Source organism: Filicampus tigris, chromosome 2, assembly GCF_054856515.1.
Source record: "Filicampus tigris isolate MCC_2025a chromosome 2, RoL_Ftig_1.0, whole genome shotgun sequence".
In the NCBI taxonomy this organism is placed as follows: Eukaryota; Metazoa; Chordata; class Actinopteri; order Syngnathiformes; family Syngnathidae; genus Filicampus; species Filicampus tigris.
Window position 1 is genome coordinate 17,490,838 of NC_141218.1, and position 17,309 is coordinate 17,508,146.

The 17,309-nt window shown below is 39.4% G+C and overlaps 1 protein-coding gene across 2 annotated transcripts; it reads left to right on the top strand.

The window, feature by feature from the left end:
- Positions 1-1,875: 1,875 nt before the first annotated feature.
- Positions 1,876-17,302, top strand: dctn4 (dynactin 4). Of its 2 annotated transcripts, XM_086021377.1 has the most exons (14): positions 1,876-2,083; positions 2,788-2,858; positions 2,959-3,137; positions 3,225-3,268; positions 3,777-3,884; positions 5,160-5,180; positions 6,181-6,254; positions 6,531-6,643; positions 8,508-8,617; positions 8,711-8,784; positions 9,260-9,314; positions 9,728-9,835; positions 15,769-15,866; positions 15,948-17,302. In XM_086021377.1, exons 1-14 carry the CDS (start codon positions 1,949-1,951, stop codon positions 16,168-16,170), a joined length of 1,413 nt encoding a protein of 470 aa, XP_085877503.1. In that variant the 5' UTR covers positions 1,876-1,948; the 3' UTR covers positions 16,171-17,302. The 2 variants fall into 2 exon arrangements, with proteins under 2 accessions (XP_085877503.1, XP_085877512.1); XM_086021386.1 differs by lacking the exon at positions 5,160-5,180.
- The last annotated feature ends 7 nt before the right edge of the window (positions 17,303-17,309 follow it).

Genomic DNA, 17,309 nt, shown 5'->3' on the forward strand with positions numbered 1-17,309 from the left:
TGAACCTGAAACGCAGCTCACGCGGCAAAACACAACAGGTGCTTGTTTTTTTTTGGTCTCCAACACCAATTCTAATTGAACCGGAAAATGTATTGGTCCATTATGAAACACCTGTTAATAATATTGCCATTCAGATCCTTGTTTGAGAACAGCAAGTTGCAGAAAAACAACTTAAACATTGAACAGTTCACCCGGAGGCAAAATATCCATAACTTTTTATGAATTGTGTATACTTCTCTAATGTGTGAATATTGCTGCTGTGACAACTTAAAATTTCTCTCACACATAAGGATCTTTCTTTCTTTCTGTCATTCTGTTTTGTAAGGAAACATTGCATTTGAACTTCAGGAAGTGGGAACAGGTTTAACCACCATGAAGGCAGTCATGGAATTACAAAGATCTTGTGAAAATTAGCTAGTAGAGATAGTGGTAGTAGTAGTAATAATAATAATAATAATAATAATAATAATAATAATAATAATAATAATAATAATAATAATAATAATAATAATAATAATAATAATAACATTCAAAAATAAAAAGGACCGGTGAAAATAGAAGTACTGATTCAACTCCTTTACTTTAGCTAGCTAGCTAGCTAGCTAGCTAGATAGATAGGTAGATAGATAGATAGATAGATAGATAGATAGATAGATAGATAGATAGATAGATAGATAGATAGATAGATAGATAGATAGATAGATAGATAGATAGATAGTATTGAGACCTCTTGAAGTTTTTCACTTTCTGTGTCATTGCAGCCATTTGCCGCCCTTGGTGCGAGAGGTAAAAAAGAACCCAAAGATCACTGTGGCTGAGCTCCAGAGATGCAGTAGGGAGATGGGAGAAAGTTACACATGGTCAACAATCACTGCAGCCCTCCACCAGTCGAGGCTTTATGGCAGAGTGGCCTGACGGAAGCTTCTCCTCAGTGCAAGACACATGAAAGCCCGCCCGCAAAGAGTTTGCCAAAAACACGTGAAGGACTCCCAGAAAATGAAAAACAAGATTCTCTGGTATGATGAGACCAAGATTGAGTTTTTAAATTAAATGAAATTAATTAATAAAATTAATTATTTGAATTGAATTAATTTGAAGTGGGGCAGCACGGCTCAGCTTCAGAAAACAGGTCAGCCGTGATTGGTCCTTACCTGAGCCCCGAGCAGTTGTGATGTCATTTTCAGTCAACAGAAGTGACAAAATGACTAAAACCGAGTAGATTAACTCTTATTCCACAAACGCAATATTTATCAGAATGCCTTGTTTCAACTAGTGCTCTTGCATAGAACATATTCTTGAAAAAAAATGTTTTGGTTGACATCCACCTTTAAGATGAAGAAATTTTGGCAGGATGTATAAGGTTAGTTTAATTTTGTCCACAACAATCCCTCTGGATGTTAGGTGATAATGCATGTATATCCGAAAACATTTATAATGAGATATCTGGGTCATACTTTATAGACTGTAATATTGCAGGCTAAAAGGAGTATACTGTAGCTCTTAACTGGAAAGATTCTGTACCACAATACCACAATGTAACACAATACATGGATCCAATCTATGTACAGTGGATGGCCGTGGAGGGAAACATTTCTACAACTCTTTTCTTTAAAAAATAACTGGATGAATATGATGTATAACATTTGGAATCCATTCGTACAATTTATCAAAAAAAGTATACATAATCCATGAAGGAAGTTTGCTCAGTGATCTCACTTGACTTATCATTCTAGTCCCGTCAAGCGTACACCCAACTACTGTAGCCATTATTTTAATTTCTTTATTTTTTACAAGATCATTCATTGTGTCTCGAGACATCCGCTGTATTCATTTGTGGATTCAGTTACAGCATTAACCACAAGAGGTCAACATTGAGCTTGGTTTTGGCTTCCAGAACAGCCGGCCAGCCAGCAGTGACAAGCACAGTCGCCGTGGAAGTCCGTCAGAGATGGCTTCGCTTCTCCAGCCAGATAGAGTCGTCTATCTGGTTCGTGGAGAGAAAAAGATCCGGGCTTCTCTATCCCAACTGTATTACTGTCGTTATTGCAGTGAGCTACGATCCCTAGAATGTGTGTCTCACGAGGTACGTTATCTGGGTTTCTCCATTGGTTTTAATGTGCTAGCTTTGTAGCTTTTTTTTCCTCCTCCATTTGGCTTCTGTTGTTAGCCTGCTTGCTAACAGGTTGACGGGAAGGCGGGTTCAAGTGGAAATGTCTCGTGTATTCATTGGCTGCGCGTCCTGACAGTCGCGAATTGTCAAACAATCCGTTAATTTCATTGGCTCTTCGTTAATGCGCTAACTTCCGTTTATACTACAAGCGCTCGCGTCGATCGGCGTTTAAGCTAACTAGTCTGGCGTTTGCTATGTGTTAATCGTTGATGAGTTCATTCATTAATGTGAAAGAAAAGTTGCAGAAAACATTTATAATGTTTTATACTACAGACAGGTTCTATTTCATTTGCCAACGAAGCTTGTTATTTTAGGTACAGATTTGGAACACCACACCCAGAAAGGCCAAAATTCAGCTTCCTAAACTTAACATTTTCATCATTATTGACTGTTGCTTTTCACCGGCTTGATAGTTTTGCGATTTTTATGACGAAATTTAAACAATATCTATTACAGTTTGTCCGCCTCTTATTAGGTTTAATTTCACTGTTCTTTTTGCTATCTTGTGTAACATTCCACAACAATGTTCACCACCCAGTGTTTTATCTCCAAGGTTGTCTACACACTGTACAAATAATTGGATTCTCATTTTTTCTCCCTAACCACTCACTGATCAGGTGGACTCCCATTATTGCCCAAGCTGCTTGGAAAACATGCCATCGGCAGAAGCTAAACTGAAAAAGAACAGGTGTGGTTAACTTGAACTTCACTTCTAAGTACATATCTCCAAAGTGGTCTTTTTGTAATACTTATTTACATTTTACATTACTCCATTATTGTTATTGCAGGTGTGCCAATTGTTTTGACTGCCCATGTTGCATGCACACCCTGTCGACACGGGCCACCAACAACCCGGCTCCTCTGCCTGATGACCCCACCAAGACTGCTATGAAAAAGGCGTACTACCTGGCCTGTGGCTTCTGCCGCTGGACCTCAAGGGATGTAGGAATGGCTGACAAGTCAGTGGGTGGGTGCTGAGATGTGATTTATGCTATGTATGACTGTTCCCATGTCTAAAGATCATTTCCTCTAATTCTGTTTTTGTTAATTGCAGCCAGCGGCGGGTGGCAGGAGCCTGAAAACTGTCATAATCAGCGGGTTTGTCCCTCTCTTCCCTGTTTACATTGCCTTGTGTTTATCACATGTTTTCATGTGCTGCGTAGATGTCTCTGGCCAAATTCGCAGAACAGTCAGCGGCTCAGAGTGTATCTCTGTGGTGGAGCACAATTTGCTCGGGGATGCTGACTGAGACCGACCTCAGATTTTTTTCAGATGTACAAGTTATTCTCCTCATAGGACTTAATGGGAACTGAATTAATCAATTTTGGAGTGTAATTTTTGCATCATAAAGCCTTTATCAACTGCAAAGGAAATGTCTAATTTTAACCATGTAGTGTTGAAGGAAATGGAGGTTGGGGTTGATGGTGTACCAACCGAATGCCCTTACTTGCCTTTTAGGTGTGAAAAAAAGACTGCTATATAATAATCTTACATTTTAATCCAGGTGGTTGTCACGATACATTGACTTACTATATATCCTTTGCATCCAATTGCATGTCATCTTACTACCAGAAAAAAGTACATGATATAAATTTCTTTGTCTCAGATCAACAAGCTGATGGAGTATTACCAGCAGCTGGCTCACAGAGAGAAGCAGGAGAGAGACAGGAAGAAGCTGGCCAGGAGACGACAGTGCATGCCTCTGGCTTTCTCGGTACTCTCTTCCCACTGTGACACAAAAAGCCTCTTGTATATTTAATTTTTGGAAATGTCACAGAACTACCGGTATTGTGTAATGTACAGAAAAATGTTGTGACAAGGAAGAAAGATTGATTTTATATATCGGTTAACTTATATTTTGTTTAGCCTTGCAAGATGGGCAAAAAATAAGTCATGTCTTTGTTTTAAGAGTAATACGATCAGAAAAAAATATTGTCACCATCATAAAATAATGGCCCAATTTTTTTTCATCTTATTTATAATATTTTGTTTTAGAAAACACAAAAACTGAACCAAATATTGATTGTATTTATTAAGAATTTCATTTCAGGGGTAGAATTGAATGATCTGTTTAACTGTAGTCAACATCATGAGATGTTCAAGGTAAATATATACCGTATATACATTTGTCAAAATACGACTTAAGTCATTTTATTTTTTGTTTTTAGGTACTGCGTGACAATATATAAAAAGTCTTGACAAGCATTTAGTGACAGCAGCCTTACATTTTTGTTTTATACAGTGCTGAACAATTTTTTTAGATGACCATCCAATGTACAATTTTATGTTACTGTGCCCTAAATTATAAAGTTATAAAAAAATATTTTTTTAATGTTTCTCTTATAGTTAGTACACCATAGGCAGATGCACTCCAGCCCAAATTATATAATTGAAATGAGTTAGTTATCCATGAATTTTCTAATGTACACTTCAAAAAAATAATTTGCAAAAGTGGACAGCACGTTCTTGTTTTGGTTGTCAAATGATAGTTATTTACTTGCACTTCAAAAAAAAAAAAAATAGGTGTTGAATGTTATGCTTGATTACTTTTCATAGAGGTAATCATAAAAGGGTGAATTCAGTTGACGTCGTCGTCATTGTTTGTAATTGTAAAATTTTGAGAGCTCACACATTCAGAATACACATTAACGCATGGTGCTGGATGGTTTCTTCATTTTTGACAGATGCACTACAATTTTGTTAAGCACTGTCCATGCACACTTATTGTTGTATATCACACATTTGCCTCAGAAACATTCCTTCGATGCTTTGCATAACAAAGTTAAATGTTCCATCAAATCAATACACAATCAGTCTGCCTTTACGCTTAAATGGTGATGTTCTACATGTCGGTTTACCAATCCAGAAGTTGCGCTGTGTATTGCTATTGCACGTCAACTAATGTTTGCTCAATCTTCTTCATGCATCTTTATTCTCTCCCCTTTCCTTTGCTAATGCACCACGGTATTTTGTTTTTGACCCCTACCAGCAACACACTATTCATGTGGTGGTGAGTTGTATTTGCCTATTTGCAGTTTAGTATGTACTATGCAGGCTTGATCTCTTATTTGTTAGTGGGTGACCTCACAGATCACATGAATGTCCCCGTGGTAAAATGATAGCCACACAGTGGAGCCTTTTTGTGTTGGTTAGCAGGGGAGAAGAGACACATTCTTTTATATAAAAGTATATTCTTGTACATTTTTAAAAATCATGGGTTTTAAAAAGAAGTGTACAGTTTGCTTCCAAGAAAATTGACATCATTTGATGCACTATGAATATCTGAGCAATTGCATCTCCAAGGCAAGCTAAATGAAATGTAATGTTGAAAAACAAAATATCTAAAAATTCTAATCAAAATTTCAACAACATATTCAGACAGACATAGATTTTGTGAACTATTGCACAAAGCTTCAAAGTTATTTGACATCACTTGAGATGCTATACTATGCTATTTTTTTCCCCTTTTTGGAATATTTTGTGTCATGTCCAAATGTGCTGTGGTCTTGATGCCTTTTCATTGAATTTCCTCAAAAATGCAGAGCACTCGTTTGATTGATTTTGAGGGTACTCAATTTTTACCCCGAAGAAAGAAAAAGTAAAACGTTAAACTGACATTAAGATAAATCTTTTATCTCTATTTTAATACATCTTGTTAAAATCTGATATAATTTGAGAATTGTCATTAGATTACAAAATAATAAGAATAAAGTAACACACTGTACAACTTAGCATGAAAACATACGAACACAATACAACAATTTCAGTTTGAATTCTCTCCTGTTATCCTCACCAGAAAGGTTTTTGTCTCTCACCATATAATTCATTGCTTCTGACATTTTCATTTGTCTTGCTTGACAGTTGTTCCCCATGTTGTCCATTTTATTTGATACTGTAGACAACACCTTCCTTTAAAAGTAGTCCTTAGAGGAAAAGATGTAGATGTAGATTGAGCCCTACTTGTGTTGAATAGACCAAATGTATGATCCTGTTCTTCCTCGGTCATATAGGAAAAGTATGGCCTTGGAACACGACTGCAGCGGCAGAGGTCCGGAGCGCCCATTTCCACTCTGGCCGGGCTTTCGTGAGTTATATTTTACATCATACACTTAAGTAAATATATATATACATTTTTTTTTATTAAAATGTGGGATTGTGCGGCATCATTGACACTTGAAGATAATTGTGGCTTAGTAGTCAAATGGAAATTCATTATAAGGAAGTATTTATAACATGTGCCTAAAACATGCCCATAGCCTGCGGGGATAGGCTCCATCAGCCGTGACACAAATGAGGACAAGCAGTGTGGAAAAGGGATGGATGGATGGGAATATTGATAGCTGGACATGTTGCTTTGCAGCCTTAAAGAAGGCGAGGACCAGCGGGAGATCACCATCGAGCCTGCCCAGGCTCTTGACGAGGTGGAGCCTCTGCCTGAAGATTGCTACACAAGGCCCATCTGCTTGCCAGAGGGTACAGCTTTCCACTCTTAAGTATTCACAAGAATGCAGTTGGGAAGGAAAAATATGTTTAACCAGCAGAGTCTTGATATCAATCCCATAAAAAATCCTTTGAAAAAAGATGAAATCTGCCACGTGTGAAAGAAATCATGCAAGCATTCAAGTACTTTACTGCAAGTAAAGGTTAGGGATAAAATATTGTCTGACAGGTGCAAGAAGATTCAGGTTTTTTCTTTAAAGAAAGTTTGAAGGCAGTCCTCCTTATTAAATGCGTAGCTGTAAAATACAAGGAATGTCACCTATGTTACTATCCAATAATATAATTACATTTCATCAGCTAATTAGTTTCATTTAACTCATTTACTTCCAGACATTTTCAGACTCTCTTTTACCTTAACATTTGAAAAAAATGTGAAAAAAATATATAAATAAATTCCTGGGATTAAATGGCTGGACTGCGAAAACACAAATTCATCAGTGGCAAGTCAAGACACCCATTTTACATCAGAAAAATCTCCTGGCACACCACCCAACAAAAATGTCACAAAAGGTATTTTGTCTCAATTTACTCACTCAGTGTGAAATCTGGCCATTTTTAACTGAACAGAAATCTCATATATTCACAGGAAGGTATGACTTAGTCTGTTGTATTCAACCATTAAAGCCCGAAGCGCCTCGTGAGACATCTCTCTAAAACCTACGGTCGTCTCTGGAGTCACCCTTGAAAACCTGACATTTTCGCCACCTACAAAATAATTAATATCTCAGCCCCTTTAGCAGATATAAACATAATTCCAAAAGAATTTGAGAGCTTAGACACGTGGCTTTCACACAGGCCTGAGTTTATTCATCTTTACTGTTTGAATCGAAGATGCAAGTGAAGCACTATTTTTAATTTTTTTTAAATCGAGTGGTAATTAGAAATGCTGTATTCTATTACAAAGACGTTGAAATCGTCATTGTCTACGAACATAAATCTTAACCATACATCACGTTGGGATGGTTTCACGGCTTTAAAGTCCGCAAACGTGTCATCTATATCACTGCCGTGACTTATAGCAAGAGCTTCCGCGATCAACTGTGCCGCCATTACTCCTCGAAAAAATTCCGTATATCCTCCGACAACTCACGACACGTCACATGTATATTCTGATGCATTTCATTGGCTAGGAGACCGAGAATCTGATTAAAAAAGAAATGACGTATACGCTCTCCGGCTTTAAAGGGAGAAACATGCAACAGGGCTCCCGGCTGTAATGATAGAAACGCGGTTATGCGCTTCCGTCCTTAATGGGTTAAGGGCAACAACGTGTTGGTCATTCAGAGATAATCATTTTCTAACAAATTAAGTCAAGTAAGGTGCCACGGCATCCTTGTAACGAATAACTACTATTTAGGGATGATCGATACAACTACTTTTCAAACTGATACTAGTACGAGTTTCACTCTTGTTTACTCACCGATACCAAGTACTGATACCACTAGTACTTTTGATACATACAATTTTGAATTAACACAATGGCAGATAATTGTGAACAAAGACCTATCTGTCTTTCTGATGCACACGATTATTCGCCAACATGTCAAACGGCTGTAGTGTAGCACCACCTACTGGCAGGGAGGTCTTACTCCATGTCAGATTTTTTTTTTGCCTAAGTATCGGTGGCTGGTATCTGCATCCTCGATGAATAAACAATACCCTGAAATAAAACCGGTATCGGCCCGACGCGATATTGGTATCAATACTCGCTCATCCCTATTATTACACACAAAAAATCCTCAATGGTACCAATAATGGTAGCTAGAGTCCCAGAACTGTACCCAAAATCTAATACGTGTTGAGATGATTGTTCATTCCATTTGTTTCCTTTTCGTAGTGACCCGGCTGCGCCAGCGCCTCCTGCAGCCGGACTTCCAGCCCGCAGGAGCCTCGCAGCTCCACCCGCGGCACAAACACCTCCTAATGAAGCGCTCGCTGCGCTGCAGGGTCAGTCAGCAACACTCTGATGTAATTCAGATGATATTTTTAGATTGAATTGACTTTAATGCTTATATTTTTGTTCATTGTTCCGCCCCTCAGAAATGTGAGCACAACCTGAGCAAGCCCGAATTCAATCCGACTTCAATCAAGTTTAAAATTCAATTGGTGGCTGTGTAAGTGTCGAGCGTCGCTCATGCCCATTAGGCATACCTGCCCCCTTTTATGAGATTCAGTAAACAAGTTGTCCTTCTTATAAATTGTTAATGTGAAAGTGTACCTGATGACGTGGCTGCAAAGTGTTTGCAGCAGTGAAGATATTTTAGTGTCATTGCAGTATACTGTACTGTAATGATTTGTGGAAATGTTGTTTGGAATATAAATTTAAGTAATATATTTTTAGTATGTAATCAGAAATTACCAGTGTTTTTCTTTGTTGCTTCTTTGTCTTGGCTATGGCAATTTGGATTTATTCGAGAAATGCTTTTATTTGCAGTCTTACCCCCGGGGCTGTTTCTTTTCTATTGCTTTCTATTACTGTTTGTAGTGTTTGTTGTTTTTCATTTGGCACATAAAATGAAACGTCTTTTGTGACTTCTGCAATTGTTTTTGTAATGAGCTATAAATCCGTTTGTGCCTTTCCTTCTGTAGGAGCTACATCCCTGAAGTTAGAATTATGTCCATTCCCAATCTGCGCTACATGAAGGTGAGTCTGTCTAATTCAATGTTTGAAAAAGGGATCGCTTAATGGGCTGCACTTATGTTCATCATTTATTCTTTCTGTCCATATGGGTAGTGGTTAGGTTGTATGCCTCCAATGTATGTGCCCATAGGTGTGAATGTAGGAAAGAATTGTTTGTCCACATGTACCCCGCCTCCCACCGAAAGGCCGATGGGATAGGCTCCAGTGCACCCACATCCTAATGAGGGCAATCTTTTTAGAAAATGGATGGATGTGTACATTTGTGCATGTTGTAATATAACGAACAATCTCATTCTGATATTTTTTTGACCAAATGTCTCAAACACAAATGTTAATGAAATGTCCATGGAAACCATGGCTGGTTCCATGCAGCATTAGTGATGTGAGCTGAACGTTTTGCTTTCTTGTCTGTGTAGGAGAGTCAAGTGCTGCTGACTCTGACCAACCCAGTGGAGAACGTCACCCATGTCACGCTGGTGTCTTGTGATGAGGAAGATCCTGATGACATCAACAGCACTGCGGAGGTATTACAGCAGTCCCTCCCCTCGGGAGCTCTTTATCATGGTATTAAATAGCTATGGTTTATTTGAATATTATGAGTTCCTGCAAAACAGAGCTCCCTTTTTACTATGCTGCACCTGTTAAATATACATGCTTTAGAGTAACTTCTTAATTAAGACAAGAAAACACATCAAAATACAACAGCCAGCTGTAATTAACTGACATGTCTTTGCGGGCATGTTTTTGTTAATTTGCCTCATCCTGCGGCTGAAGTGAATTACTCACGGCAACATCAGCAGTCAGCAGCACTTTAGGAAAATGCCGCAGTGGAAGGCTACCTGGCCAAGTGAGCAACTGTGGGCGAGAAAAAATAGTTATTTGGCTTTCATTGACGCTTTGGGATCATATTTGCGCAGCTAATCCAAACGTTCATTGGCCTTGGAAATCGTTTCTATTCTGGGATTTCCGATCTCAGTTGCGTGCTTTGCTTATAATGTGTGTTGTTTTCAGCTAACGGGCCAGGGGTGCCATTGAAATTAAGTATAACCGCAGTTCCTCGTCCCTCTGGCATTGATACACAAAATATAAACGTACCTTCCTGTAATAGTGGCACATTGGCTGTTAGTGAGGCAAGGAAAGTGGCAGCGTCCCTTAGGACTGTACAGGAGAGATTTTGCGTGTCCATGAAGAAAAACACAGACATTGTGGTTCCAAATTAGGGCTGAACTCATACATACAGTATCTATAGAAAAAAACAAAGCCAAATCAAAGTATTTAATTTATTCATTTATATAGTGTTTCAATTGGTTCAGTGCTTAAAGAAGTGCAGTTCACATATTTACGTATCATTGTTTTATGAAACATAAGAAGCTGAAGAAAATCACAGTTTTGCTTTTACTTCCAGCACTAAGAAGTTGAATTCAAGGCTTATTTATAAAAATACTACACAACAAACAGCAAAGTGAGTTTTTAGCTATGTAATAATGTTCTTTATTTTTAACGGACCAAATTGAAAGACTAGAATGTAAAATTATACATTATATTGCACATCACACAATTTTTAAAAATCTGACCGTACATTTAATTATCATTACAACCCTTCACCCCCTTATTATACTGATTAGAATTCCTCAAGGGGACATTCCAGTTACTCTGCTTTAAACGGAACAAGGTGACACACATGCAGGCATGCAAGGGCGAGTTGTCAGAGTGAAGGGGAACACAAAACAATGATAAATGTCTACAAGTAGTAAGTAAGCGCATAGACTTTTTATAGCCAATGTACAGTGTGTTAAAAAGAAAAAAAAGACATAACTTTGTTTAAAAAGTGCTTTGAATTTGAGCACTGTGGTCAGTTCTGCCATCTTACCGCGGCCATCTGGACCTGGCAGTATTTGTCTCACAGGGGAGTCAGATCCAGTTTGACTTCCATTTGTCAGCTGTCGCAGGCACAATGACCGGCGTTGTGATTCCATCCGGGGACGGTCCGCTGAGTCGCATGTTGCCGGCGGCCGCTCCGAGGCCCGGCCCACCGCGACAGCCTGTTTGTCTTGGCCTCTTTTAATGATGAAGTCACAGGCTCTGACTAGATAAGTCAGAGCTCCTGGCCAAAACAAGAGCTTGACCCATTTCGAGACGCTTTGCGGCCAAAGTGAGTGCGCGGTTGTCTTTCTGCTTCATTTGATATTCAAACACCTGCAGGGCCTCGTGCTTGACTGCTTACATTGACCAGCTCTTGCAAAAATAAAGGGTAAGGGGGAGGGGGGGGTGGCTTGGCTCACCTCTAGGTGTGACATGACGTTGCTGACCCGTGCAGTCTACTAGTTTGCTCATGACTCAATGGATGAAATGCTCATTTTGCACATTTATGCTGGGAGGCGACACGGCAACATCAGTCATGTCAGGAACTTGCAGAACTCAAGTCAGGATCCACATTGCGATGTAGTATTACAATTATATTACAAAACTGAGCTTAGCTTACCTGCCTCACATTTCTAAGGTTTGGGGTTCGAATCTCAGCTTTGGCCTTCTTTGTGGGGTATTTAAATATTTTTTATGATGAAATAAAAACAAAAAGGCTTAAAAAAAGAGAGAAAACATACTCAACCTACATCTTATGGTTGTAAAACTAACTGAAAGGTCAACTAGTCATTTGTGAATCGTAGTTGACTTTATTACACAGTACTCAGGGACCTTTTTTTTTTTAATCTTGTGACCCATGAATATTCCATATATTAAAACATCTAAAACTAATACTAAAACTGATTAAAAAAAATAAAACAAGGCTTTTTTGAAAAAAATAATAAAAACTTACAACCCTGCTCTAAAAAAATTAAAACTGATTAAAAAAAATTTTTTTTTAAAGGCAAAATGAAATAAAAACTACCTATAATGAAAACTCCAACTCTTATAACTCTGTCCCTTACATTCCCAAAACCATTCATGTTCAATTCATTAAATGCTCCAAATCAGTATTTGCCAACCTTTATTCAGTCAGGGCGCATACCTCATGGCACACCACAAAACAAAAATATCACAAAAAGTACAGTGGAACCTCGATTTAACGGCCCCGGAATCAACAGACAGAAAATAGTGATCACTCCCCTCAATATGGCGCTCATACAGTGCCTTTTAAAGTCTGATAGTTCCAGAATTGACAGTAATTTGCCACAGCGTCAGTAAAGGTCTGCAGGGTCAACAGTGAGCTGGAGCGTATCCCAGCTGTTATTGAGCGAGAGGCGGGCTTCACCTCGGACTGGCAACAGCGTTTTCCCATTGAGGTCAATTATTTGGAAGTAATTTGTTACTTAGCCCAAATTGTTGCCATCACCCAAAGGATAATTAATTGTCATAAAAGTAAAAGCAAGCTTTAACCAGTTCTAATATGATAATGTAAAAATTAATGAAACTCTTTAAACGCTCATTAATGGTGATGGAGGACAGGTGAAACTGATGCACCCCATGCCAGTTAACTGTCACACAAGTATAAGAGGAAGGTAAGAATTTCATTAAAAATGCCTCTTGATCGCAAGTGGCGAGCAGATGGAATCAAATGTACATCATCAAAGTGCTTCATTTACATAATGGCCGCTCAGTATACTGTCTGTCAATAGTATCAAGCCAATGGCAAAATACCAAAACACTCACTAATGCTGGACAAAAGTACTTGGACACTGGCAGTCTTTTAGGCTTGCAAAGTGAGTGAACTTCGCTCCCAAAAATATTTTTCTTCTGGTTTTCCTTTCCTCCGTCGTCTCACGTTAATCATGATGTCTTCCCTCCTTATCTCCAACTTCTTTCAGTACTTCAAACCTGACCTTATTGGAAATCAAAATCATAACACCCCTCTTGTGTGTTTGGCCCAAGGAACTGGAGAATGAGTTCCTGTACCCCAATTTTTTAAATTTTAGATGCTCCTGCTTTGATAAGTGTTTCTCTTGAAGAAATATAACATGTATTTTCTCTTTTCTAAACTTGGACAAGGCGTTATCTGTTTTTTTGTTATTACCGTTTTCAAACCATTAATATTAAGTGACAACACCATGATGTCATTATCTTGCATTACTTTGAAATGAATTCTGGCCCCTTCACTGTAATAAACACCCACAAATAACAGGAACAACACTTGTACAAATACAAATACAAATACCAAAACTAAACTTTCCGACATACGTGGACCTTACTTCCCTAGGTCCTGTCTCCCTGTTGGAGGGGGGTGGGGGGTGGCCTTTAAAGAGAAAAGGGCCCCCTCTAGCGGTTAGGGATACACCTGAAATAGGTCCACCCATCTTACTGGATAAGTCCAACAGGATAATAATTTTTTTAAAAATTGCCTACAGTATCTGTCTTTCTTGTACCGCAAATTGGAATCTCACTCCCATATGAAAATAAATAAAAATAGTCATCATAGTAAATAAAATAGTACTGTTATTTGAATAATAATAATAAGAAAAAAAAAACAAATAAAAATGTGTCTCTGTTTACTCACCCAGCCCAGCCCCCACAACCGACCTGATTATTCATTGTCCTTTACTCTTCTGAATTCCTGCAGCTTTTCCCTTGCACGATTTGCCGTGTCACAGTTGAAATCCGAAGCGTTGGACTGTGCACTTGTCCCATGTCTCCCGCCGAGTCGTTGCCATGATGAGGCCCTGATGCGTCCCTTGAGTGAGCACTCATCACCGCCAGCATCCTCGTTCCGTCCACCAACCGCCAGTCCTCTTCTCCTAATGTCCCGCATTGCCTCTTCCGCGCTGTTGTAAACTTTGGGGCCATCCGACCAGTGGATCCTCATCTTACTGAGGGGTGTTTGAAAGCGTATCTTTTTTTCCTTCAGAACTTTTTTAATCTCAGAGTAGGATTTGCCGTTTTTTCAACACCTCGGTGGGGGTAATCATGGTCAAAAAAGATTAGTTTCCCTTCGACTTGTACTTTCTTTTTCCATGCTTTAGCCAAAATGTCCTCTTTTGTCTCGTATTTAAGAAAGTTGACCACAATGGATCTCGGAGGTGCATCGGGCGGCGGCTTCTTTCCGAGACTTGTGTACGCTCCTTGAATATTAAGTTCCGTGTCATCCGTAACCTCTCGACGTAGAAGTTCCTTCACCAAGTCCGGCACGATTAGTTATCCTTTTCCTCCACTCCATAGATTCTCAAATTACACCGTCTTCCATTTCAGTCATCTTGTCTTGTAGTTTCTCTTGCCGTCTTAATAAAGCGAGGATAGCTTCTTTAGCATCGGCATTCCATTCTTCCAACTGCGTCACTCTCGCATGTGCTTCGGCAATATCCTTCCGCTGCGTCTCCGCGATATTTTATGCCATCTTCACATTCATTTCCTCCACAAATTCGGCAAACTCTTGCCTCACCTCCATTTTAAGTTCATCCTTGAATATCAAAAAGTCCTCTTTGAACTCTTTTTTGAGGTCTCGTATTTCTTTCGTGATCGCGGCAAGTCCTTCGAGTAGCAAGTGGTGCTGGTCAGCGCCGCCATTATCGTCACCTGCTGCTTCGTCTCCGAGTTCATAATCTTTCTGGTCTCCGGGATCGTTCTTTTCTTCAAACTTTTTTGTCCTCGTCCCCCACTCATTTCTTGTTAATTTACAATTTAAATTGAGATATTTTCATCGTTTTGCGGGGAAATAATTATCAAATCGACTCAGGAGCTCTACAATACGCTGCCATCTCGCTGCGCACTGCCCCGGAAATCCCCAAATATATTTTTTCAAGAATATGTTCAATGCAGTTCCACTAATTGAAATAAGTTAATATGAAATATGAGTTAAGCAGCAAAATCCACCCGTTTTTAGCCATCTCAGGTGGCGGCCATTTTGTCACTTCTGTCGATTGAACATGACATCACATACCCTTAGGGGTGTGTGATGTCATTTTCAGTCAACAGAGGTGACAAAATGGCCGTCCCAAAAGATGGCTAATATCTGGATTTTATTGTTTAACTAATTTTCCACAAACACAATATTAATCAGAATGCTGCATTTCAACTAGTGGGCCTGCATAGAACATATTCTTTAAAAAAATCTGTTTGAGTTGACTAACGGTTTAAACAGCAATAACCTGGGTCGTGCTGTGGGATTTTTGTCCAACGCAAAACATGTGGCTTGACTCAAGAAAGACAATTAGAAAGTTCCCAGTGGGGGAAGTGCGGTCATCTTCGAGCATGCATTTTACACAATTGTTTCTGGTCACAAAGCTTCCTCCTTATGAATCATGAGGACATGTGAAATTTGAGCATTATCAATGATATTGTTTGTTCTATCCACATCCATGTTTCATTTCAACTCTGAACGCTATGACCCCTAAATATAATTTCATTTAGAGTTGGAGACATGATTCTAAGCATTTGTAAAGTTGAATCGGGATGGGAAGGATAAAGATGAGGCTCCCGGGTGACCTCATGCAAGAGGCGAGGATTGAATGTTTGGCTGTTTGTCCTGGAGGTCATCGTGCCCCGCAAGGAGCTGGTGTTGGCAGGGAAGGATGCTGCCGCTGAGTATGATGAATTGGCTGAACCTCAGGACTTCCAGGATGACCCGGAGTAAGTGTCTCACACACACACACACTTCCAGAGAATTCCAACTGCGGCTCAACTCTTCACCTCTTCTGGTCTCCTCCACAGCGTTGTTGCCTTCAGGAAATCCAACAAGATTGGTTTCTTCATCAAAGTGATCCCCCGCAAAGAGGAGGATGCGGATGTCACAGTTTCATTTAAGATCCGACACGACTTCCGGGACCTGGCCGCTCCCGTCAGCAGGCCGAGCGAGGAGGGTGCCGACGTCACCGCCAAGGCAATTTGGCTGACGCACCACGTCGAGTTGAGGCTGGGACCGCTCGTCCCCTGAATGCCCACAAAGAGTGTTGGCTTCCAAACCTAACATTTTCAAACTATTTCTTATTCCCATTAATAGTATGAACAAATATCCAACATTGTTGAGGGTCGCAAATTACTTTAAAATTTCTGGCCAGTTTCCATGGGAGGTTAGGATGTAGAATTATGGAAGAAACTTTACATGGAATGAATGGGAATTGACTTTCCACTTCAATTGAGTATTTGAAGCTAGCGCATAACTCAAATTTATGCTCGCAAAAATACAAAAAAACGACTTACCAACTACATTTAAGGTCCCTATAAAATATCAACCTATATTTTGGTAAATTCCTCATTCATACCAATTTGTTCCTATAAATTCCCACAGAAAGTGTTCAACTTAAAATTCTGAAAATTCACAGAAGTTTGTAAACCCAGGGTGGACCCAGTTTTGGTTTACTTTGCAGTTTTGGCCTTTGTTGCATTATCAGCTACAGTTCATCTTACATTACTAGATGAGTATAAACTGATAAGATTGTCATGTCCAACCTGACTTCACAAGTAGTCCTGTACTATAAAATGTCAGTATAATATGGGAGACTCGTAGTTAACTGTACCCTCCTCGCTGCTGCATTATTTTCCCCACCTCGCTTCGCCTCAAGTATCTATTTTGTATCTAATTCAAAGCAACCGTTTGTCCTGAAGCTGTTTGCAGTTACGATGAAATGCATAAAACAGCAGGAACAAGGAATTTACTTGAAACTTGGCCGGCAGAAGAGGAAATCGAATCAGCACAGTCCATAATACTCACATGCTCTCTCTCTCCCTCTCTCTCTCACTTACACACACACACCACGCCTGTAGCTTCCCAGACAATAGCGTTGCAAACCCGCATGGATCATCTATAATGAATATTACAATTGTCATTGTACACATGCTGCCGTACTCTGCTTTGTTCTTTGGCAAATAGAGAACTAACTGTTGACACTACGAGAAGCTCTGCACATGACAGTACGACTTGTCTTTTTGAGCTATACTGTTTGATTTGCCGTCTTGGTGTTGTAAGCTGCTGTCACTTTTGGTTCCAATTTGTAGCCTTGGTAAAATGAAGAGAAAATAAGCGAGTTCTTCTGTGTTGCCTAATAAAAGTAATATCCTTGAACAAACTGGTGA